Source organism: Taeniopygia guttata, chromosome 5 (assembly GCF_048771995.1).
Source record: "Taeniopygia guttata chromosome 5, bTaeGut7.mat, whole genome shotgun sequence".
Lineage (NCBI taxonomy): Eukaryota > Metazoa > Chordata > Aves > Passeriformes > Estrildidae > Taeniopygia > Taeniopygia guttata.
Genome location: NC_133030.1, coordinates 60,516,765 through 60,542,311, shown reverse-complemented (window position 1 = coordinate 60,542,311; position 25,547 = coordinate 60,516,765). Strand labels below are relative to the sequence as shown.

The window sequence follows — 25,547 nt, the reverse complement described above, 5'->3', positions numbered from 1 at the left end:
AGGAAAGAACAGGTATTAGACTGTGTTTTCAGCCAACAATTATTCCACTAATTAAACCACAAAGCCCTGAGCATCGATTAGATGCTAAAAATAAGATCTGATGATCACAGGAACTCATTTTCCTGCAAATCTTGGGAAGAGCAGCATTGTCCAGGGTTAGTCAGAACAGGAAAGTGAACTTGCTTATGTTTGCTAACAGGATAAATCTTATCCCACAGTCCTCCTGCATCCAGAACTGAGCAACAATTCCCACTGTGATTCTCTTGTGATCAAACACCAAATGGAGCCTAAAAGTTCCTGACACCTGTCCCTGGCTTCTTGTACAGCTGTGGGCAAGTAAATTGGTCTCTTATTCCTTTTCAATACTTATTGTGGGAATATTAAAAATATAATGGATCAGATCTAGTAGGTCACTTGTGTTTCTTTCCCTCGTGTCAGAGCCTCTTCCTTCGTAGTTTAAGAGCCCCTACTGTAACCCCTCCATCTGTGTGGGATGTTCTGGGAGCTGAAACAGTACAAAATACTAAATCACAGTAAAATGGGATTTTTTGGAAACAAATGTTCTTTAGGATGCCATTATTTTAAGCATCCAGTTCCAATCCTCCTGCCATGGGCAAGGAAACCTTCTACTGTCCCAGGCTGATCCAAGCCCCATCCAACCTGGAACACTGCTGAGTGCTCTGGGAATGTCACTTCATGTCTCTGAGTTGGCTCCCCAAATGTAGAAGAGGGTTAATGGCATCAGCTGCAAGACCTGTTTGGATACTATCACTTGTAGACCCCTCCCTAGAGCTGCACAAGGGGGATAATTATTCAGTTCTTCTGTTTCTAAACATGCCAGTGCTTCTTGAGCATTGGAAAATGATAGTATCTTGTTTGCCATAAATGCAGTAATTATAGCTAAAACTCTTCATTTACATGGAAATGACAACAAATTAGAATCAAGCATCTACAATTAGGGTAAAAAGCCACAGCAATTTGTTATTCTTCACAAGAAATCATTTTTCACATCGTTTACTGGGAAGGAGGTCTCATTATATAATGATATTTAGCTCTTCAACTGCTTTGCAGTTTATTAATTGCACTCACAACAGTTCTCTAATATAAACAAGCATCTTCCTCTGCTGGCTGGGAATGCAAAGCTGGCAGCACTGACAGGATGCACCCAGCTCTGCATGTCCAGCACAGGAGGGACACTGACCTGTTGGAGAGGCTCCAGAGGAGGGCACCAAGATGATGTGAGGGATGGAGCCCCTCTGCTGGGAGGAAAGGCTGGGAGAATTTGGATTATTCAGCCTGGAAAAGAGAAGCTTTGGGGTGACCTCGCTGTGGCCTTCCAGCACCTGAAGGGAGCTGACAGCAGAGGTGGAGAGAGACTTTTTACAAGGGCCTGGAGGGACAGGAGAAGGGGGATGGCTTCAAGCTAACAGAGAGCAGGGCTAAATTAGATATTAGGAAGAAATTGTGAAGGTGGGGAGGTCTTGGCTTCTGCCCACAGAAGCTGTGGCTGTGCCTTCCCTGGAAGTGCTCCAGGCCAGGTTGGACAGGGCTTGGAGCACCCTGGGATAGTGGAAGGTGTCCCTGCCATGGCAGGAGGGTGGAACTGATGCCCTTTAGGGCCTCTTCCCACCAGAACCATTCTGTGATTCTCTGTTTCTATTTACAGCCAAATAGAGACCCAAAGCCAGCAAAGAAAACAGAGGGAAAACATGAAAATATCTTCAGCACAGCTGTAATTCCGTGGTAATTTCTCAGTAATAACAACCCAGACACCTGATGATGGCAATCCAATTAAAAGGCTTCACTGAGCCTATACTGGCTGAGGAGAAAGCAAGTCTGACAAACAAAAATTCTTGCAGGAGGCAGAATGTGACTCTGCTGGTCTGTCCAAGTGAAGGAGCTACAAATACAAGGAGCTATTGTCTGTTTGGGCAGACAAAAGGTGGAGAAGGCAGCTCCAATTTTAACGTGCATGGGGAAAATGGGCTGATTTCAAACACTTCAAAAGAACTCTGAAGGGAAGTGCTTTGAAGAAGAGGAGCAATTTTGATTATTGGCTAGATGGGCAGCTTCAAGGTGTGGGTTATGGTAGGACCTTGGCCTCTTTTGATGTGCATTTCAAAAGAGCACAAGGCCAAATTCAACCCCCAGACAAGCAATCCTGGTTTCATACTGTGCTGGTAGGAGTCAGCAGGAAACTGCAGCAGTGCCTGGCCACCACTTGGAGTCTGCAGCTCCTGGTTCCCCTTCAGATTTTATCCACCCCTGAGAGAGGTGCCCTGGCTTGAGAGGTTAAACACCAAACTAAATGCTGGAATCTGAAATGCAGGGAATTCTCAGAACTTTGGGCCTGTAAGCCAAAGCTTAGAATTAAACACAGGATTTAATCAGAGATCTTGGAAAAGGCTTCCAAACTTATGTGCTAGAACAGAGAATGTGGATTTATAGTTTAAAGCAGAGAAGCATTAAGCTAAGTGGAGGAAAGTTTAGAGTTTTAAAGTTTAAGATATAGAAAAAATAAAAGCAGTTACAAAGGTAAATAAGGAGTTTAGAATGCAGAACTATAGGTTTGTCATAACATGACTGGCAAGAAAGCTCACACTGTGCAAGAATCCATAAGAAAATATTTAAGGACTGGGTCAAAACCATAAATATCCTTGTTGGCAGTGTTTCATTGGTCAATAAATCCTTAAAAAGTCTTGTAACTAAGGGTCCTGTGACCTTCTGAGCCATGCAGTGAAGATGTGAGCCAAGCTCACCCTTCCTGCCTGTGTAGAAAATAAGAAAAATAAATCTCATAATCTAAAAAACTCAGAGGTCCTATCTCTAACTCATTCAAAATTCCTTCAAAAATCCCCATAACTAAGCACTAGCTCTACCTCCACATCCCTCTGGTCTTGTACCTCCAACCTAGGTCCTCATATTAGAAGTTTGATTGCAGTGGAGAGGCTGTTCCAGGGCTGCTGTGGAGCAAAACTTCTCTTTTCTCTGCGCACCTATCAACAGTTACGGGCAAGATTTGCAGACAAATTAATATCCCAAAATCTTGGTGACATTTGCCGCCACCCACCGAACTTTATAAAATCACCATCACCTCCCAGACAAGCTCTGCACAGCCCTGCAGTGAAAGGGCTGATTTATCCTCACATCCTCTGCTATCCACACTTCCCATTTATTTCCCAGTGGCACAGAGCACTGCTCCTGTGTGCTCCAGTCTAATGTGATATATCCCAAACACACACCCAGTGCTGTGGCACTCTCCCATCCCACTCCTTCCACTCAGAAATGAACAGATCTGGAGTTTCTCCAAGCAGATGAAGATAATCAGTAACAATTTACTCACCCTGGATGGGCATTACCCTGACTGGAACAGGTCAGAGCCCACTCCTGATTAGGACAGTGATATGATGTGGCTCTAAGAAGATATTTTAAGTATCTCTGAGTCAACTCCTGATTTTGCTGCCATCATCTGTTCAAATAATGAAGAACCAATTTGATGCAGGAGAACCTTCACAACATTATCTGGATAAAGCCTCAGAGGTCAATCTGCTTTCAAAGTGGCAGCAAATATTGTTTATGATCTAAGTGCTGAGGGACACTTGGTACTGCTTGCTTTCCAAAGACCACAAGTGGGCCAAAAATGTTCTGTTGGCTTGACAAGGGTGGTCTCAGCCCTCTAGGAAGACAAACTCTGCAGAGAGAGACACGGAAAGAAGTCACTGACAAACCAGAAGGAGGAAATAAGCAGAGGACACTTTCTAAACTATTTTTTGTAGTGGCCTGATTGCATTGTGATTTTAAAAGGAGAAGATATTTAGATTAGATGTCAGGAAGAAATTCTTGATGCTGAGGGTGGTGAGGCACTGGTAGAGCTTGCCCAAAGAAGCTGTGGCTGCCCCACTCCTGGAATAGTAAATCCAGCTTGGATTTGGCTTGGAGTAACATGTCTAATGGAAGGTGTCCCTGCACATGGTAGGGGGTGAAACAAGGTGAGAGTCTATGATTCACAAGTGAACTGCTCTTATTTTAGCTCCAAGGCTAACAAATATTAGCAAAGAAAGAGGCTGGTGTTGTCAAAATCTCCCCTTAGTCTTCTAAAGGAGTAGCTGCAATGTTTTTGTTTTTAACTGCAAATATTCTGCACAGGGAATTCCCAGGGGAAAAGCTGCATTTTCCACAGCACAAACAAAACCACTACGGGCCACCTGAAATCTGAAATTCTTTGTAGGCACAGAAAACAGTGAAACTGCAGAGCACTTCTGAAATTTGGTCCTAAACATGAGAAGCAGTTTCCTGTCCTTACCCTGCAATATTGTGAATCAGTTGACAGATTTGGGAATAACTGAATAAACTAGTTACAGGTTGGAGTGACAGACCCAAAGAACTGCTGACTCAAACCAGATCATCACAACATCCTGATTTACCAATCTCTCCAGACTGACAAAAGCTATTTGTCCACTTGAACCCAAAGGGATACAGGAGCTGAAGTCTCATTTTTAAAGTCCATTTCAAAGAGATAAACAGATCTACCAAAACCAAAGGAGCAACAACCCACACATTTCCATGTGAGCTGTTGGTCCCATAACCAGTTTTTGGAATCCACAGGTAATTTATGCATTCAGGAAAATTTCCATTTGGTATCTGGGAACAGCAAACAAGACCCTGGGAAGCTGAGCAGAGCAAAGCTGGTGCCTTGCTGGAAATGCCATGACTTTCTGTGCTATTGCACCAGCTTCTCTGCCTTGAAGACCTGAGAGAAAATCATGCAGGAGGGAAATTAGCTCAGTCCAACAGCAACTGCAGGGCAGCCTGAGCACAAAACAAAACATGCAAAGTCCTCATCCAGGGAAGGGGATGACACAGACTTCCACTGAAGTCTGCATTCAGCTGCCTGTCTTTGGCCTCTCAGTTAAATTATTGACAAGGTGACATCTCTGATTTCAGTACAGAAGTGTTTTATGTGGAGCCTGGCTGTGGGAAATGGATTTGTAGAGAATTCTTGAAGTTTAACAGAAGGTCTACACAGTATTTGTATGTAAACTTTTAGGTAAGAAATGCTGACTTAGAAATGCTGTGCAATAGAATAGACATTGTTGAGAGAGAAATGGAACTAGAAACAAGTTTCAAAGGATGGCCTTGCAAATAAGACTAGATACTTTGGAGAACTAGAACTATGAAAGATGCATTGTAGTAGGACCCATGAGAGGTAATTTTAGATTATTTGCTTTAAGGCATTTACAGCATGGCATGACTAAAGCTGATAGGCCAAGAAACACTTATAAATATATTGCAGTTAAGAAATAGTCATCTTCTGATTGTGATGGCGTGAATGATAACATCTGTATTGTCTCACCCTTCACATGAGACTGAAAATAGAATAAAAGTTTTTAAAATGCCCCATCTCTGGGACAGAAAAAGGCATAATCCGACAAAATTGGTGTTTTGTGTGAGGAACAAAATATTGGTCAGTTTTGTGTTGTAAAACTGTATAAAGGCATGAAAGCTGGTGAATTCACCTGGTGAATTTGAAAGACACTGGAAGTGCTTTGCAAGGTCCTTTCCCTTCCTGAGTCACAGCTCCCTGCCAGTCTGCAAAACCAGACAGGTTTTGGGTTTTCTGTCCCCAGCACCTGGTTATGGTGTAGGGGGAACCTTGTGCCAAAGGAAGAGAACATAAGGATGGTTGTACTGGACCAGCTGAGCCCCACATCCCATCTCTGAGGGCAGATGCTCCCAGAGAAAGGCAAACAGAGCTGATACTGCCCTTCCTCACTCTCCTACCTGCACCAATCCACTGCTGATCCAGGACTCACAGCCTTCAATGCAGATTTTTGTCCTAGCAACTGTGAACATTTAATGAGCAAAATGTAATACAGGAGGGAGAGACTGAGTTTCTTGTAATTAATTTCTCTTGTGAGAGCTGAAAGGCCACCTGGGACCACACACACACGTGATGTGCACACAAACATGCAAAGAAGAGCCAGGATCTGCCCAAAAGCATCCAAAAGAATGACCACAGAGCACTGGAATTGTCTCATCTGTGAACATCAGGACTCAGGCACAGGGTGGGGAAGTGATTTGCCCCAGGACTCAGATGAAAAAGCAACCCTGGCTGTAATGAGATGAGGCAGTTTGGGCCAGAGCCAAGGTCATTTTTCTAGGAAAAGTTTATGGATGGGACAGCACACAGCAAGACTCCCCTTGCACATCCTCCTGTCACTCTGGGGTTCTGGACAATAACTCTGCAGTCACTCCTTGCACAGAATCCCATTTCTCCTCTGGTTATCCATGTTAATTTATCCTTTGGATTATCCTTTTTCCTCAACCCCTTTACATCTCTGCTCTATCCCTTTCCAGATGCACAGAGGGGCAGAATGGCACAGAGTATTTAGAGTTAAAATGCTGGTTATAATTTTTCTCTCTGTTCTTTATCCCCTCACATCCCTCCAGGCCTGTGCTCCTACTATATCATCCTCCCTTTCTCTCATAAGGATTTGGAGCAGAGGCTTTGCTTTAACTTCTCCTTTTTGCCACAAGTCTCCAGTTTGCCATTGAAATTCACTCTCTTGTGGTTACAGGACTAACAACAAAAACAACTCTCAGCCTAAATTTCCCTCTGGAACTTGACTGTCCCTTGGATGTTCTCCAGGATTTCAGAAACAGCATCTAAGCTTTCCTACTTACCCAGGCATAAATAACCCTGTTTACCCCATGTATTCACCCTGAGCATTAACACCCACCCATCCCAGCTTAGAGGGTCTGTGGGGAACATCTTAGATGGGGAACATCTCTGCATCCCTGCTCAGGGCTGGGGACAGGGCAGGATGGGTCCAACACTCATCACCTGGGAACCCTGCTACTGAAATCTGCTTTTAGAACCATAGAAATACAGAATTGTTTAAGCACAGAGTCCAACCATTCCCCCAGCACTGCCAAGGTCACCCTCTAACCCTCTGCCACATCCAGATCTTTTAATCCCTGCAGGGATGGGGACATCACCCTTTCCCTGGGCAGCTGTGCCAGGGCTGGACAATGCCTTGGTTAATGAGTATTTCATAATATCCATAATAACTTCTATGCAGTGAAGAGCAGAGGAGGGAAACACCTGAGCTGTGAGGCCATCAGAGGGGACTCCAGCACCCTCAGGTCCAATCCAGGTGGCTGCAGACCTCCCCTGGCTCATCCCAGGGAGATGAGGACAGAGGAACTCTCCTGCCCACCCACACTATGTAATAAATCCAGGGGAACTGCTGGCAGGAGCTTGAAGAACATCCAGATTATATTAAAAAAACCCAGAAAGTCCCACTGTTCTTTAAACCCTCATATTCAGAGCCCACACAGAAGTGACTAACCAAACCTTAATAACTAATCACTGCTGCTGCTAATTAGTGCCACTGAATGTGCTTTTCTTCCTGCAGGTGACTCCAAATTCAGGGCTGCCTGCTCTGGTTTGGAGGGATGATGCTGCAGCATCTCAGAGAACCAGCAGGGCTGGGAAAACCTCCAAGATCATCAGGTCCCCCTGTCTGTGCCAGGCCATGTCCATGCGCTGCCCCAGGAGCTCCCACCAGCTGCAGTCACAGCTCCAGGGACATCCCTGGGGACAGAATCCCCTGCAGTGCCTTGGGAAGGAGTCCTGGAGCTGCATCCCAAGCCCTGCACTGCCCCAAAGGCATTTCTGTCTGCTTGGTGCTCTCAGAGCCTGCCTCAGCCAGGCAGGGGCTGAGACATTCAGCCTGGCCCAAACAACCTCTGTGGCTCTTGCTCTGAGCTTGTCAGGAGGCGAAGGCTGAAATCAGACACAATGAGCCACTGATGGTCCCAGAAAAGATCACAGATTGTGGGAATCCAGGGCTCCCCTCTGGCTGCCCTGGCAGGTCTGGGACCCTGGCAGGGGTCAGGAACCCCCCTGGACAGAGCCCCCAGAGACACTGGCTATGATCTCTGTCCAGGGAAAAGAGTTTTCAATCTTACAGGATGAATTACAAGCTTTGAGTGTTTGATATAAGTAATAATTAAGTGTGGCACAGGTGCAAAAGTAAAATTTTAGGATTCTAGATTAGGGGTCCAAGGGGACAAGATGGAGGAAATTGGGTGTGTCTTGTCCTTTTTCTCCTTCTTCATGCCCTCCATGTTTCACTGCAGTGTTGGCATTTTTCTGTTGGTTCAGGCTGGGGACACACTGTTCAACGTAGGTGACAGATATTGGCACGTTATTGTAAATCCAGCACAGGTAGTTTGTGGTATTTAATGTTTGTAACATCCCACTGAGGGCAGAGCCCCACACGCTGCCCTGCAGGACAGAGCTGCGGCAGGGCAGCAGAACATGTTAGAGATAAACAGAATAAACAACCTTGAAACCAGCACAGACGAATTATGGCTTCTGCTTTGGCAATGGGGCAGAAAGACAGAGACTTTTACAATCTCAGAATCATCAATACCTCAGATTCTGACAACAGATCCCACTGCAGCTGCAAGGCTGTGGGATCAGAGCATTCAACAAAGCAATGCTGAGTTTTGCCAGCTCAGATTCTGACTTTGTCTGCTCTAATAAGACATGCACCTTAGCAAAACATGCTCCTGGCTGCCTCTGTCTACCAAAAGTTAAATTAACTCCCTGCCTCTCCTGCTCCAGACTGCAATTAAAGATTCACAGGGTTGTTTAGGTTGGAAAAGTCCATCCGGCTGTACTGGAGCAGGGCTGAGTGACCATGGAGTCACTGCAGACTGGGACTGGAGAGGTGCAACAGCACACACAGGAATATGCTCTGGCTATGGGAGAGCAGCTAGAACCAGAAAGCAAAGCTTCCCTCAGGGTACTCACCAGGTCTAACATGATATTTGACCCTCTACCCAACACTCCCTAAAACCTAAAAAATCAAAAGAGACTCTATTTAACCAGAAAATTGAGTTGTATTTAACAGAAAATTACAAAACCCACAAGGAAATTATTTTCCTGACAGGATATTTACACTGCATCCTATCTTATAATTTTCCTGAATTTTCTTATGGGTTGTTGTAAGGAAAGCCAGGATTGAGCAAAGCAAACTCCCTCACTCTCAGGAAGAAACATCTTCTGGTGGGACTGGAAGGGCAGACACTGAGATCTCTCCTCAGCACACACCAAAGCCATTGAGGGATCTTGGAAATCCTCTGTCCCAGAATGCACAGAAGGAAATGCTGGAATAACTGGCACACACAAAAAAGCACAGGAGGGTCACCAAGATGCCACATGTGCCACCTTGGAGCATCCCCTGGATCACCCTGGCATGGGCATCCCTAAGCTGGTGTGAGGGGTGCAACAGCACATCCAGCTTGAGGGGACAGTGACAGCAGCACAGCATGTGACACTGCTAAAGCAACAGGGACAAGGAACACAAGAGTGAGCAGCCACTCCTGCAAAACCACACACCTGAGTGGTCAGAGGAGGAAGGGGGATTTGGGAAAAGCAGCCTCAAAAAGGACCCAGACTGGAGAACCTCCTGGCCTCACTTCACATTGATAAAGCCTCAAGCACAGATGGTGCTGCTGGTATATTAAAATAAATGATAGGCTATCAGGGAGCAGCCTGGCTGAAACTCTTTATTACAGCCCAGGCTCGGATGTGGCTGCGATTAGAATTACTTAAAAACAAGGGGGGGAAAGAAAAAAAGAAAAAAGAAAGCAAAAGCCTCCAGTAATTCTTGCCATATCGACCCCTGTCTGTGATTAATGTTGATACTCAGCATCTTTGCAAGACAACAACTGCTGGAGGTTTGAGGCAATTATTTCATTGTCAGACAAAAATCGGAGCAATTTGCTTATTTCCAATATATGTTCCTAACTCACTCTCAGGCAGAGCAGAAATTCTACATATATATTTATATATATATATTTAGAGACACAGCATCCTTCCAGGAAATAACTCTGATCTCCTTTGATTCTTAAGGGGTCTTAATCAGAGGGAACACCAGAGGGGAGACAGGTTTAGCATCAGTCATTTGTGGTTTGCACTGTCCAAGCAGAAAGTGCATCTACATTCTCATTAGGAAGGAACATTTTAAAATTACCCTCTCCATAGATTACCCTCTCTCTTCCTGCTACTTGTTGCAAAAAGCTCTTTTCCTCCATTTTTCTCTCACCAGCTCTGCCATGGGGCCAATGTTTTAACCCCAAAGATCAGCCTCTGACGTAAATCCCCAGAAGGACAGAGGCAGTTCAAGGCTGATGAACTTCACATTCCCCTCTCTCTTTTTTTGTATGCCATGAAAACAGACAGATTTTTGCACTGCAGTATAGATCACTATTGGAAAATAAATGTGATTTCTCCAATGTAAGGACAAGCCTCTTTTTACATGGCAAAGGCCACCCAGACAGGCACAGGAAGGGAAAATGAGTAACTCTCACCCTGGGAAGGCACAACCCTGCCTCAGTTCTTCAATCAAGCTAAGTGACTGCTAAAATCCAAAGGGAGAGAGGGGCCCAAAACCCAAAACCAGCTCCTCTGCCTAAATGGAGCCAAGTTTTCTGATATGAAGAAACTGAAGTGTGGCAGAAAAGGCAAAGCACACTGAGAAGTGACATATGTGTACACTGCAGGGATGGGAAAGGACAGGATTACTGCAGACTAAAGAGAGAGCAAAGACACCATGATTTACATTCCAGTGGGGCTGACAGGTAAGGGGAATCCTTGACAATCCAAGGCAGCTGACAGCCCAGAAGGATTCCTGCCTCCCTGTTCTGTGCAGGAACCTGGATGGTGTTTGGGCAGCAGATGCAGCCCAGCCTTTGGAGCACAGAGCTCTGCACTGGATCCTATCCTTGAATCCAGGCAAATAAAACCCCAAGATAAATCACCTGGAGTAGCAAATGCAAAGTCATGCTCCAAGGTACTAACTTTGACACATCCTAACTTTAAAGGATGTGTCAAACAGATGGATAGAGGCAGGCAGCTGGGGGAGGTCAGAAACGCTCAGACCCGTGCCTGAGTTCCCCAACTTTGCTTTCTTGAGCTGACAAGAGCACCTGGAGGTGCAGCAGAAAGCCTTTTAGGAGTCTTCCTGTGCTGGGAAAGTCCAGAAGCCTGGTGCTGCTGCAGCTGCCCTTCTGTGCTACCCAGCAAGCCAAGGAGGGAGAATTTCATAAAATCATCAACACTGGAAAAGATGACAAATATCTCAAGCTCAACCACCAACCCAGCACCAACCACCATTTCCATCACTAAACCATATCCACAAGTTTTTTGAACACTTCCAGGGCTGGTGACACAATCATTTCCCTGGGCAGCCTGTTCCAAAGCTTGACAACTTTAGGTGAAGGGTTCCCCTTAGTAAACCTTCCCTAAAGCTCTCTGTACACAGACATCACCCAAGACTTCCCTACCTGAACTGTGTAGGGGAGTCTTCCACAGATGTTTCCACCAGAGAAGCTGCTGAATCCTCCTTGCAGGTATTTCAGGGGATTTTTGCCTAGCAGGGTAGTGGGGATTAGGGCAGGCAGGATTGGCAGCAGCCCTCAGACTTGGATTCATCCATTGGAAACTTTCCCCAGTCACTGGGACCTCTCACACCAACCATGGTGACCAAAATTCTCTTTCCCCTCCCACAGCCTGGCAGATGATTTCTCCATGCCTTCATGCCAACTCTCCTTGTGGGAATTTCTGAAGGAATTTTGATGGAGCTAGAGATGGGATCTCTGAGTTTTTTAGATGATGTGATTTATTTCTGTTATCTTCTACACGGGCAGGAAGGGTGAGATCGGCTCACATCTTCACTGCATGGTTCAGAAGGTCACAGGATTTTTAGTTATGAGACTTTTAAAGGATTTATTGACCAATAAAATACTGCCAACAAGTATATTTGCATTTTTGACCCAATCCTTAAATATTTTGTCTTATGGACTCATGCACAGTGTGAGCTTTCTTAGCCAATCATGTTGTGACACACAAACCTACAGTGCTGCATTCTAAGCTTCTTCTTTACCTTTGTAAGTGCTTTCCTGTTTTCTATATCTTAAATTCTAAAACTCCAAACTTTCTTCTTCTTAACGTGTCTCTGTTTTAAACTATAAATCCACATTCTGGCTTCTAGCACTTAAGCTTGGAAGCCTCTTCCAAGGTCTCAGATCAAATCCTGTGTTTAATTCTAAGCTTTGGCTTAACAGGCCCAAAGTTCTGAGAGTTCCCTGCATTTCAGATTCTAACTCGCTCCAAACTGAAGAAAAAGAAGCAGAAATGCTGTGGATGGACAGGATCTCTTCACTCCTTGCAACAGCCAGTAACTTCAGTTTAATACATTGACTGATTGGGTTCCATCTTTTCTGTGGGCAGGCAGAGCCAAAAATGAGAAAATGCCTCTAAATCCTCCCCCAGCCCCTGGAGGCAGCACTTAATGGCTGGGAACAAATGGGCTTAGTCTTCCTCTGGCACAGGTTTCACTGGATGCATAAACACTGTGGAAGGGCTGGTGTTTCAAAGTGATGCATCCAAGGATGTTTTAGTGCTGCTGTTTCCCAGTAAACTCCAACAAAAACATCAGGGTAAAATATCAGCCTGAATATTGTCAGCAACAGCTTCATGGCACTATTTCTGCTAGCTGAGCTGGGAATCACCAAGGCACCCTCCAATCTGATTTACTCACAGGCTCACAGGATTGTTTGGTTTGAAAAGCCCCTCAAAGATCAAAGACCAAGCACTGCCAAGGCCACCACTAACCCGTGTCCCCAAGTGCCACATCCATACAGCTTTTAGATCCCTCCAGGGATGAGAACTCAATTGCTTCCCTCAACTCTACCCCCTTCCCTTAGCCATGATTTCTGCCCGAGGTGCTTCCAGGAGGAAGGATGTGGCTCCAGCTCATCAGGGGGATGCTCTGTGGTCAGAATCTCCTCATCCCAGCTCACAGAGCAGACACACCCGTCCTGTCTCCTCTTGGAAACACACTGGCCTCATCCCCAAGGGCACAGCAGTCTTGTGCTGGATGGAAAAAGGGAAGAGCATAAAAGGGTGGTAGGTCAAGACCACAGGGCTCAAACTTCTCTAAGTTTTTTGTCTCCTGGATCAAGATCCCAGCACAGGGACGTGCATGGAGCCAGCAGGTTGAAGAAAGGAGTATTAGAGAGACACACTCCCCAAACCACCTTGGAATCAGATCTGACGAGGAGCAAAAGCCATCTCTGATGTGAATTGTCCCCTCCTGGGAGCTGCTCTGTTGTTATAAAGCAAATGTCACCCCGAGCTGGCAGAGAGGATCATTACAGACAGCATGCAGAATTCCCTTGGACAAGACAAACCTGATCAAATATGACTCTGCTCCAGGATTAAGATGCAATCATGAACAACCTCTTAAGCAAAAAAGAAGCAATTCCAAAGGGAGTGCACATCCCTGACAAGGGACAGAAACCTGAGTTAAGCACAGATTGATGGTGGGAGCTTCTCTGCTGCTTGGGAGAGGGAAGGGGAGCTAGCAAGGAACATATGGAACTGTATAAATTATTTGGAGCACCCAGAAAGACAGGAAGAATAATCATCTCTGTTCCTGAGACTGCTCATTTCTGGTTGCAGCCATCTGCAACCCAGACCCTGCGTGGCCACAAAACTCCCATAAAGATGTGGCAAGGCCACAGAGGGCAGGATTGCTGCAAGCAGCTGCACTTGGAACATGTGGGAAGGACAATTTGCTGGTTCCTCTCCTCATCCTGGCTCCTGCCAGCCTCTCCCACCTGGGATTCCTATGGACTGTCAGGATGGTGACTCTCCCATTCCAGGGAGAAATGCAGGTGTGCACATCCTGCCTCCAGAAGGGAAAGGCAATGCCCAAGCACTAATTTAATTCCCCTCCTTCAAATCCCTGCTCTGCAAAGGCTCCCTTGTGAAACCAGAGGGGTCACTGGACCTCTCTGTGGTTTTCTCACCACCTTTAAAACACAGATGAGCCTTCCCAGGGTGATTAAGGAGATAAATGCATTAAAGATTAAAAGGCACTCGAATGTTCCAATGCCACAAGCTGTAAGAGTACTTAAAATAGATCCATTTGGGGCAGCAATTAAAGAACATATTACTAATTTCTGAGTCTCAGCTCCTGCCTTCCTAATGCTGGTTATTTTTGCCCATAAAAGCATTAATCCTATCTTCCTGTTAAAATGACATTTCAAACATTCATCATCTTCTACTACTGTCCTTCTGCTCCCCTGCCTCAGCATCATTAACCAGAGGCATCTGTTATATGGTTTATGCAGTGTAATTTGTGACCACAGATCTGCAATACAACGAGAGCTATTTTCTCTGTAAGTAGCTGCTCAGAGCTGCAAATATTTTTTATCCATTATATTAAAAAAAAAAATCACATTCCAGAAGTGTGTTTATTATGCAAGTGTCTTATCATTACCTGAGAGAGTTATACAACCTTCCATTACAGTAAGAATTAATGTCCTACCCACAGAAGCACATGAAACACAGACATGGGTTATATTTTGGAAACTACATATTGAGAATTATATTGTCACACTTCATAACTTCTTCCTATATTGCTGTTTGGGGTTTTTTTTTTGTTTTGGTTTGGTTTGGTGGGTTTTTGTTTTTGTTTAATCTCTAAATCCTATCCTCAGGGATGGTTCAAACTCCCCTGTGTACAATTCCTCCATGGGTAGGTGGAAATCAAAAACAAATGCTGTGGAGCCAGGCAGCTTCTCACAAGCTGCAGCCCTGTAATGTGGTATTGCCATGAACAGGTGGATAAAAACACCCCAATGGGTCAGCTAAAGAAAGGCAGACCTGGAGAAAAATTAATTTAGGTTAAAACAGAGAATAAAAACCAGCACCTAGCATACACACAAGCCACCACATAGAGTAAATTCAGATGTAATATGGTATAAGTTGATGATGACAAAGGTGCAAAGCTGTGTTAGCAAACATACAAAAATTACATCAAGTGGACCCCAAAAGGAGAAAGAATAAAACACCAGCTCCATACATTTTAAATGCAGAAAGCAAAGAACTGCATGCCCCAATGTGGTAAAATTAAAGGTTTGGTGAATTGCCCTAGATCTCCTGCTGCTCCCTACTGTGGATAGCAGGAGCTGTTCACCTTGGGATGTGGATGAGAGGCAAGCACTGAGGCAATCAGGAAATAGCCTGGAAGTCTGAGGCCATTTTCCTCTTGGCTCATTCTTGTTAAATTAAGAATTCTCACAGAACTGAGAGAATAAACATTCTTGAGAACTGGGAGAAGAAGCCACTACCAACAGAAGCAGAGGGGTTTGATCTCCTTGGAGCTGCACAGCAAAGACCACCTGCTCTGAGATGCATGAGGAATAACTGAAGGATCATAAACTGCTCACCAGGTTTGAACCCACCTCAACCAACTGCGGCTCTCCTGGTAATGCATCACAAAAGAGAGAGCAGGGGAAGATCAGGTATTTTTATTTATTCCCTGAAAATTCAAGTTATCCACCTGGTCTTTGTGCTCCTCTGATGCTCTCCAGGTGTTTAGTGTTTGCCTACAGCACACCACCTCCACACAAATCAAGAAACAAGCATAGAGACACCAAAGCCACCTCACAGAGAATGCAGAGAAGTTCAAAAGTGCTGCTCTGTCCTTCACTGGCAACCTGTGGAAGCAAAGCACTTGAACAGGACACCAAACCAGATCCCAAATCATATTCAAACCTTGCTTCCCCAGAGCTGCAGGATACCAGGATGGCTTTTAGATGGTCAAATGCTATTTTATTAATGCACAGATTTTCTCATTTTCTGCTTTACTCATTGTCTATATATTGCTGGTTAGAGAGCCAGTTGATGGGCTGTAAAACTGTCAGACTCGTTACTGGCACTAATAAATGGCTTTTGCTCAGCTGGAGTTAATGTAGGACCATCTGACTGCCCAGAACTGACATTTTTAATGATTCTGTTCCTCCAGCGACTTCTCATTGACCACTACAAAAATCCAAACTGTCTCTTGTTCTGCCAAGCTGTTTTGTGGATCAAGTTCCTCGTTCTCCAGGGATTTGCAGTTGTGTCAGCCATCAGAGCAAGCAGACTCAATAATAACTGGCCTGAGAACAGCTATTCCAACACTTCTGGGCTCTTCTGCACTATAGATTTTAGCATTAAATGTCAAAATTCTGAAGGCTAGAGGGCAGACGCATCCTCAGGAGGAAGAAATTAGTGCAAAGTATTTTAAAAATGGAAAATGCCATCTGTAAAAGTTTGGTGCTTGGATGTTGTCCCCTCACCCTGCTCTCTGTTGGGTGCTGTCACCTTCCTTCAGGTCTCCCTTTCCAAGGCTGTACCCCAGGTGAAGCAGAACAACTTCCCCTTCCAAACCCTGCTTAATTTACACAAAAAGGGAAATTCTTCACATCTCAGTGCTATTGAGGGAAGGAAGAGACACACAGAGCTCTTCAGGGGATGTCCAGCAGTTTCAAAGCAGTCCCCGAATTTAAAAAACTGGATCTTCAAAGATGAAAATCACCTGGAGAAAAAGGGTTTCCAAGAAAAAATAGCCCATCCAGCAGATCTAAAGCTTACCAAGTCTTTTACAGTGAGTCTGGTGTCTCCAGGTGCTCCAGCAGGACAATGGGAGCAGCTCCTCCAGCTTCCTGCCAGATTTGGGGGGATTTCTTCTGTTCTTAACAACCCACTTTGTGCTGACACAAGCTGTGTGCTTTTTCCCACCTTTCCTGTTCTCCCAAATCCACTCCACCAAGAAGCACATGGGCAGGACCAGGAATGGACACAGAGGCAGCCTGATGTGTGCCCATGTGTGGAAATCCAGGGCATCCCTCTGGCTGCCCTGGCAGGTCTGGGACCCTGGCAGGGGTCAGGAACCCCCCTGGACAGAGCCCCCAGAGACACTGTCTGTGATCTCTGTCCATGGAAAAGAGTTTTCAATCTTACAGGATGAATTACCAGCTCTGAGTGTTTGATATCAGTAATAATTAAGTGTGGCACGGGTGCAAAAGTAAAATTTTAGGATTCTAGATTAGGGGTCCAAAGGGGACAAGATGGAGGAAATTGGGTGTGTCTTGTCCTTTTTCTCCTTCTTCATGCCCTCCATGTTTCACTGTGGTGTTGGCATTTTTCTGTTGGTTCAGGCTGGGGACACACTGTTCAACGTAGGTGACAGATATTGGCACGTTATTGTAAATCCAGCACAGGTAGTTTGTGGTATTTAATGTTTGTACCATCCCACTGAGGGCAGAGCCCCACACGCTGCCCTGCAGGACAGAGCTGCGGCAGGGCAGCAGAACATGTTAGAGATAAACAGAATAAACAACCTTGAAACAGCACAGACCAATTATGGCTTCTTCTTTGGCAATGGGGCAGAAAGACAGAGACTTTCTACAATCTCAGAATCATCAATACCACAGATTCTGACACCCATGAATCCAGAGCTGGGAGCAGGGCAGAAATTCTCACCTGGCACAAGCTGGAGAGAGCAAGGGCCACACTCCTGCAGAAGCATCTCCCATTCCTCACTCACCCCCAGGAAATCAGCTCCAATCCCCTGGGCTCAGCTCCTTCCATGGCCTTTATCAGTGTGAGCTCATGCAAGTCCTTGGTTTTCACAGAATCATGCAATGGCTTGGGCTGGAAGGGATCTTAAAGATCATTTAGCTCCAATCTCCTCATCCAGTTCCATTTTCATTGCACCTCTAAAACATAAACAATTTCCCTTTCTCTTAGGAGAACTGTTGAGCACCAGCACACTGCAGATGGGGAAGGAGCAGTGTCACAGAGCCACTGAGGTCATCTAGACAGGAAAAGAATAAATGGCTTTTTACATAAGAGTCTGCCTGCTGGAATCAGAGGGCTGAGTCACAGCAGAGAGGCTGATCCCACTGCGTCCCCTCTTTTTTTGCCAGCACAGCACTGCACAAAACTCCCATCTAACTCCTAAAAATGAACCCAACTCAGCCACAGCCTCATCCTCTCCCTCATGGGTGTTTGCACTGGCTGCAGCAGCCGAAAACCAAAAGGCAATCCCAACCACTTGGATCTGGTGACTTCCAGAGAAGACCAAAATCCTCATCTGCCTGATCCTCCAGGTGCTCAGAGCCATCACTGATGCTGACCCAACTCACACCTCACAGGGGCTCCTCCAATGTGCATGAAGTCAATAAAACATAAGGCAGGGGGGAAATCCTGTCTTTTACCATCTAGTCTGTTTATTCCTTGTCTGAAACTTCTAGAAATATGTCCTTTCAGGGGTCTGAGGAACAGCATCAGCCCCTGGTCACTGCTTTCTCACCTGCTTGCTGTACCAGACATGCAACTCCTCCCCTGAGCCTCTTCCTGCAGCAGCTGGAAATGCAGCTGTGACTCCAGTCCAGACCTGCATAAACCATGAGTTGTGTCTGACCCAGAACCTCCTCTGTAACCCAAAGTTCATGCAAACATTGTCATATATAACATATAGAACCTCCTCTTTCACCCAGCTTGCCAAAGACAACCAGAAACCCTCTAAGGACTTGGAATGATTCCCCTCACACAAGTCCTGGGGGGACACCAGGACAGCCCTGACACAGCCACCACCCACACTGTGCTTCTCAACCAGGATTTTGTGTGACAGGGAGGGATCAGTCCTGCTGCAAACTCAGTATCTCCTTCAAAGGCCAACCCTCCCACAGAGGTCTGGAAATCAAGACTCCCATATAGTTCTTGAAAGGCACTCTTTGATTCGATTAAGGAAGCCAACATCACTAAAGCAGGCTGAAAACAGCATCACAGAGGAGAACCTCCAGGTTAAATCAGAATTCTGCATTCAGGGGGAGTGATAGAAACCACATAGATATATGTGATACACAACATATAAAAGGCTTTGGAGGCTTTTTTATTTGATGGGCTTCTCAGAACAACTAACTCTAACAGTCAGACATAAAGACCTCTGTGTAGATGTGGTTCAGTGCCCACAAATTCACCTGAAATGTTCCCACTGTGTTTGACAGGGACTGGCTTGGGAATGCTGGGAAATTATTCCAGAGCCTTTGCCAAGCTGGACAAGTTCCTTCCTAAAATCTCCCTTGTCCCACACCAGCTTTGACCTGCATCACATGGACTTCACACATATAAACACTGACTCCTAGGTGGAGTAAATCAGTCCAGCCATTAAATACAGGGCCTGTATGTACAGCAGGAACAAATTGTATAAAGCTTTATAGAGGCTTTGCAGGTTTGCCTTCACACTGCCAGCACAGCTGCCCAAGGCTGGACCATGCACCTCTTAAAATGTCAGAAAGTGGAATTCAGACAAGTGCTGAGGTAGCAAACAGGCTGATGAGCAAATACCCAACTCCTTCGTGCCCACAGGACAAATATCCCTGCACCAACCCATCCTGGGCAAAGAGAACCAAAATTTGCCCAGGAATCTCACCTGAAAAGTTCTTTTATTGTCCAACCTTGGAGCAAGACAACACTAAGCTCTGGAAATGAATGAGCAGGATTGGAGTATCCGTATTTTCCCCAAAATACCAAGGCAGGTCACGTTGCCTGGGACACATCCCAGTTTCACCAGTTGTCACTGGTGGAACTGGGATTCCTCATGAATGAACCTGCTCTGTGTTTAGCTTGAGAGCCAACCTGTGGCTGCTATGAGGGATTGAAGAGCAGGAGAGGTGAGGGGTAAAGGAAAAAGGGGCTTTTCTCTTACCCAGACCCTGGTTCTGCTGCTCCCACTCAATGGTGTCAGGAACCTGGTAGGACACCCCAGCCAGCTGGGCCACAGGGTTTTCCAGGCCAGCCAGGGGCTCCTGGGAGGTCTCTCCTGGAAGTGTGAAGCCTGGCAGCTCCGTGTCACCCTCCATGCTTTCATCCATCAGGTCTATGTCTTTGTCCTCCTCATCTTCCTCTTCCTCCTCTTCTTCTTCCTCCTCCTCCTCTTCATCCTCTTCCTCTTCTTCACCCTCTGGCCAGGGAGACAGAAAAGAAATGTCAGGGAAGATCTCACCAGGCAGAAGGTTCACAGACCTCTCTAGGGGAGCACCAGGCTGAGCTTCTCCAGAGGCAGAGCAGCTGAAGGAGTTTGTGCCTGTTCTCTGGCAGGAAAGACACCCACAGGGGCTCATTCCTGAGATGAAACTTGCTGGGGAACAAGGAGATGTTGTCTCAGACTCTCAAATTAGTGGGAAATACAATAATTTTTTGCTTCCTAGCAGCAGGGTGCAAACAAGGATGTGCATCTGTAACCACAGCTCAAGTGAGAGCTCTTCCCCTGATTTCCAGCCTTGGGGGCAGCAATGAGGTGGTTCTATGCTTAACTCTGATTGAGACTTTCCCAGCTCTGGAAAGGGCATTGCTTTCAAGACCAAATTGCTCCAGGCCCCATCCATCCCACCTGGCCTTGGAAAGTGTTGGAAAGAAGGCAGCACAGCCAACACTGCACAGGAGAGCTGATAAACGGGATTTTGAGGAAATTCCTGTGAATTCAGTGCAAGGTCTCCCTGCCCATGGGAGGGGAGGAGGGGGTTGAAACAAGATGAGCTTTAAGGTCCCCTTCAACCAAAACAATTATGTGATTCCATGAATTCTCCACTACAGCTGATATTCATTTATTCCAAAAATGTCTGTACTGTTAGCATATGGAAAAAGAAATATTTATTTAAACCAGTATTTCATCACTGTAATCTAAAATGGCAACACAGGAACCACTGTACTGGATGAAACCAAAGGGTTTTTTCCTATTTTTTCCTATTTCCAACCACAACTGGCTGCAGATGCTGGAGGAAGTCTAGAGCAGGGCAAATACAGAGCCAGTCTTCCCACAGTTTATTTTCCCAAGTTGCAGCTACCAAAGTTTCAGGGACACCCTATGCCAGAATTTGCACTGGAGCTATTTAATAGCTGCTGATGGAGCCACCCACCAGGGAAAGATAATATCTGGAACAATGGCATGCTTTGAATTTCTCACAGTCCCTTTTTCAAGGCTGAGAATTGAAACATAGTATTTATGCACTTTTATCTAATTTACACCAACTCTGCTCAGCCCTGTAGAAAAATTCCCTCCTGGTGTAGTCAGCCTGGGAGAGCCCATCACCCTCATCCAGGCACTAAAAACTAACACATCAGCCAAAACACCCTTTGTTACCCAAATATCCCTTTATTTCTGCTGTAGTTGTACCTCATACAGGTTTGGTGGCAATCCAGCCTGGATTAAATAACCTCCACAAATTGGGATATCACAAGAGATGAGAATGTAAGAAATCAGTGCATGTTACAAACCCACTGATGCACTGTGCTGTGCCATGGCATCTCCCTCCCCTGCAATTCAAGGATTTGCTTCCAAACACTGCATGTTTTCCTCAGCTCACCAGACAAGACAATCCCAGTGCTGCCTTTCCCCCCCTAGCCCTGCATCCCATACAAATGAGCTGCTGCTGGGATTTAGCTGCATCATCCTGCTAGAGCATGGCTTTTGGTACCTGGAAAGATCATTCCTACCACACAGAGCATCTAATGGAGCTCCCAGGGATGATTAAATTCCCATTGCATTTTACAGGCAATTTCTGTATTACAATGTGCCCAGCATTTAGAATCAAGAGAAGAATTTTCTCTGTCAGAATGCACATTTTCATACAAAACACACAACTGTGAAGCTGTGAGTGGCATCTGGGGAGTGCTCACAGGAAACCTGCAAAGACAAGTGAATGTAGGTGTTTTTCCCTCTGCTGAGAGGGAAACACAGCAATCAACAATCCCAAAACTTACCAGCAGATAGTCTGAGCAGCCAGAACACCATGAACAGAGCTTTTCCCTAGACTGGGTGCAAAAACCAGCCAAGAGAGAACAGGCATTGGATTTTTATCTCTGAAAAACTACTCAGGGACAAGGGTTTGAGAAGCTCCTTGTGAATTTTAGCAATCCAAGTGACACACACCTGCCAGGATGGAGTGCTGAAGCCACAGATAGCCATCTCCCTGTCTCCAAAGCCTCCAGGCAGCCAAGCTGAACACCCAAATTGAAAATGCTGAGACTACTTATCACATCTGATGATCACCAAGCTTCATCAATCACCAGGCAGGCACAGCAGAAAGCTGTGAATAATGAGATCCTTGTAGCACAGCCCCTGCAAGGAGGGGAGGAAAAGGCTCTGAGCTTGTTCCCTTCTCTTCTCTGGCTCATTCCTGCATCCGAAAACAGCTTTTTAAAGCCCCATCCTGAAATGCCAACAGCTTGTCTAGCTGCAAGGTGCAGTGCAGAGCTCCACTTGGTGGTCACAAGGAGGAAGCTACACTTCCAAAAAAACCCCAAAAACTTCCCAAGGGTGGGATTTCAGCAGAGGAGGCTCAGCAGGCAAACATAGGCAGGCTGGGCAGTCCCATAAAGATGGGAAATGGAAGTGAGCAGCACACAGCTGAAGCTCAAGCTGGGGGTTTGTGCTTCACACAAGATCCTACTACAAAAGTCACATTTTCCCTCCTAAACTGGCACATTTTGGCCTTCAAAAGGCCTCAGCAGCAGATGGAAAGAAAACTATTGGGAAAGACAAAGAGTGAAAGTGTAAAGCCCAGCAGAGTCAGAAGTAATCCAGAGTTGAAGTGCATTTGCAGCTCCATGTGAACTGTTTTTGTGTGACATGGAATGGTTTAGGTTGGAAAAACCCTCTAAGATTACTGAGTCCAACTGTTAATCCTGTACTAAATCACAGCCCCAAGTGCCACATCCACACATCTTCTCAATCTCTGCAGGGACTGGGCAGCCTGGCACAATGCCTGACCATCCTTTTGTTACAGAAATTTTTCCTAATATCCAACCTAAACCTCCCCTGCTGCAGCTTGAGGCTGTTTCTTCTTGTCCTATCATTCCTGTCCAGGGAAAGGAGTCTGAGATAAAATAACACATTTTCAGCAGAGTTTTTGGGGGTTTCCAGCTTTATTAATAGAAACATTCACCAGTGGGCTTTATCATGGGACCCTGAATGGATCCATTAGTGACACAGGTGAGATCCAGAGGATGGAATTTGTTATTTCCAGAGGGAAAAAGCACCTTGTGCTTGCTCCAAAAGTGAGGCTTTTCACCACAAAACTACACATCCATGATGATTTCTGTGGCTTAGGCAGGAGAAATGAGATCACCTCACACCTCCCTTGTGAGGCATTTCCCTGACCCAGCAGGAACCCACAACCTGTGGAATCTGAAGCAAACCACCAGCATCCAGCAGGTAAAAGGCACCTCAGGAGCAATTTTGGGGGATGTGATGGCTTGGAAGAAGCTGGAGCTGAAGCCACTGTGCTCATAACCTTGCTGAAGGCAATGGAGCTACACCAGGGTTTCAGCTGAAGAATGATGTTTCTATGTTTAGGTATTTTCCATTAATGTTTGCAAACACTTGTATTCCTCAGGAGAGCCAGGAAACCATTTTGTCAGGCTGAACACACAGCAGAAAGATCTTGCTGTGCCCTGAGCAGAGAGAGGCTCTCAGTGGAAGGTGACAGACTCACTCAGAGAGGCACAAACTGAATTCAAAGTGCAACAACAAAACAACAAAAAATCCACAAAAGCCAAAACAAACAAAAATAAAAAAAAAACCCAAAAGAAATCTCCTCCACATAAAAAAAAAATTAAAAATGAAAGAAGCTGTAGGGCAAAACCTGGAGTTGTCATTTGCTCTGTCCTTTTCCTGCCCATTCTCCCTCACACCAAACTCAGTGGATAAAGATGTCTAAATGGTACCACAGAGGATTGCTGTGATCTGTGCCAGTTTAAGCTGTGATTTTATGTGGTGTTCAGTGCTGCAGGATCAGCCCTATGTGCTAATACCACCGTGTAAATATGTAAATAATGCTGTGTAAATAACAATAGGATTAGGGGTGGGGGGGTCTGTAGCTCCCATCTCTTGCCAGAGCAGGAGGGAGAGGCACTAAGGAGCCTCTGCCAAGTGTTTTCTCCCACTGAGGTTCAGTTTCTGCTCTGCTTTTGTGATCACAGCTGATTGTCAAGGCAGGAAGGCCTTTCTAGGACAATTTCTTTATTATTAATGTGTTGCCTTCGTGTGATCAGTCAATGTCACCATCCACCAGCTCCAAAATGCTGCCAGGAGCCTTTGCCAGCCTGGAAGGAGAGAGCTGCTAGGAAGATGGACAGGCTGTCACCAAGCAGGGCTCCTGTGCTGGGCCATGGTGGGACAACAACCCAGGCACAGAAATTCTGCCAAACATCAGGGTAAAACCCCCTGGGAGCAGCTCTGCAAGCCCAGGCACCTGCACTGCAAAGCATCTGCAGGATGTGGTGGTGTCTGTGCTCTGGAAAAATCAATCTCTTGGGAAGTTTCAGCTTCTGGGCAAATGCACAGAGACAGGGAAAGGATGGTGGGGGACACCTGGTGGGTCAGATCCTACACACAAAGCAGGGTGATGTAACCCTACCCATAGAAGCTTCAAGAGATTTACACAGCACAGAATGATTAAAGTTGGAAAAGCTCTCAAATCGAGTCCAACCATTCCCCCAGCACTGCCAAGGCCACCACTGACCCCTGTCCACAGCTGCCACATCCACACATCTCTTAAATCCCTCCAGGCCTGATGACTCCACCACCACCCATTCAGTGATTAAATTTTGCCCTAATATCCAATCTAAATCTCCCCTGGTGGAACTTAAGTTTGTTTTCTCTCACCCAAATTCAAGGATTTCTTCCTAAAACAAAACCAAACTCTATCTCCAGCAGCATTCACCTCAAAATTGCTCTCACACTGAGCCAGACTAGAGTCAGCTTAGCAACACAAGACTATTTTAAAGGGGGAAAATACCCAAAATGCTGCAGAACACGCTGCATATAACAAGTTTGCTCCTTGGCTTGCTGCAGAACAGCACTTCTGCCCCTGGGTGTGCAGGTGTTGAACCAATCAGTATAAAAATGAAGACAAGAAAATGGTGATTTATCAAGTGAGGGCAGTCAAATCAGTCCAGATTTAATGACCATGACCTGTGAGTGGACAGGACAGAAGACAGATGAAGGCAGATAAAGAGTTTACAGCATCTCTTAAAATGCTTTTCCCAGGAAAAGGGCTGTGGGCATAGGACTTTTTTCCAAACCACAAAAAAAAAAATCCCCAAACAACAACCAAAAAAAAAAAAAAAACCACAAAAAAAACCACCAGCAGAGACACTAATTCAATTTTCATTGGAAAAAGCTGTTGGTGTTTTCTTCCAGAAGCATTCAATTCAACCCCACTGCCTGGAAACAGAATAACCAACAGGCAAGAGTTAAGAAAACACCTAATTTCAACTTTATTTTCTAGACAAACCCAGCTGGACCATCACAGATGATGCATAGTGGGGAGCAGGTCTGTTATTATGGGCTACAGTCTCTTAACTCAAGTCCTGTGAGGGCTAAGAGGAGCCAAAGGGAACATGACTGAGTCCACTCAGCTCATTTCTAGTCTGAGCTCCTGCTTCTTCTCCCTCCTGCAGCACCCCTGGTCCCAAAGCTCCCAAAAAAGCCCCATGAGCAACACTCTCCCACCTGCACAAGAACCCCAGCCAGCAGAAAATGTTCCTTGCAGAGCCTTTCTGCCACAGCCCTGCTTATCTGAACCCACCTCCTCCCCCTGAGCCAGGAGGGCAAACTGCTTAATCC

General features: G+C 45.7%; 1 protein-coding gene across 4 annotated transcripts in view; it reads right to left on the bottom strand.

Annotated features, from left to right (window-relative positions):
- ARMH4 (armadillo like helical domain containing 4) overlaps positions 1–25,547 on the bottom strand; it is a 53,828-nt gene that overhangs the window by 13,652 nt on the left and 14,629 nt on the right. For 3 of the 4 annotated variants that reach the window (XM_072930547.1, XM_072930548.1, XM_072930549.1), the window contains exons 5-6: positions 19,626–19,880; positions 18,228–18,311 (exon numbers count right to left, since the gene is read on the bottom strand). In XM_072930547.1, coding sequence (XP_072786648.1) covers positions 18,228–18,311; positions 19,626–19,880 — 339 coding nt within the window. The remainder of the gene's footprint in view (positions 1–18,227; positions 18,312–19,625; positions 19,881–25,547) is intronic. The other variant, XM_012574253.5, reaches the window with a different exon arrangement.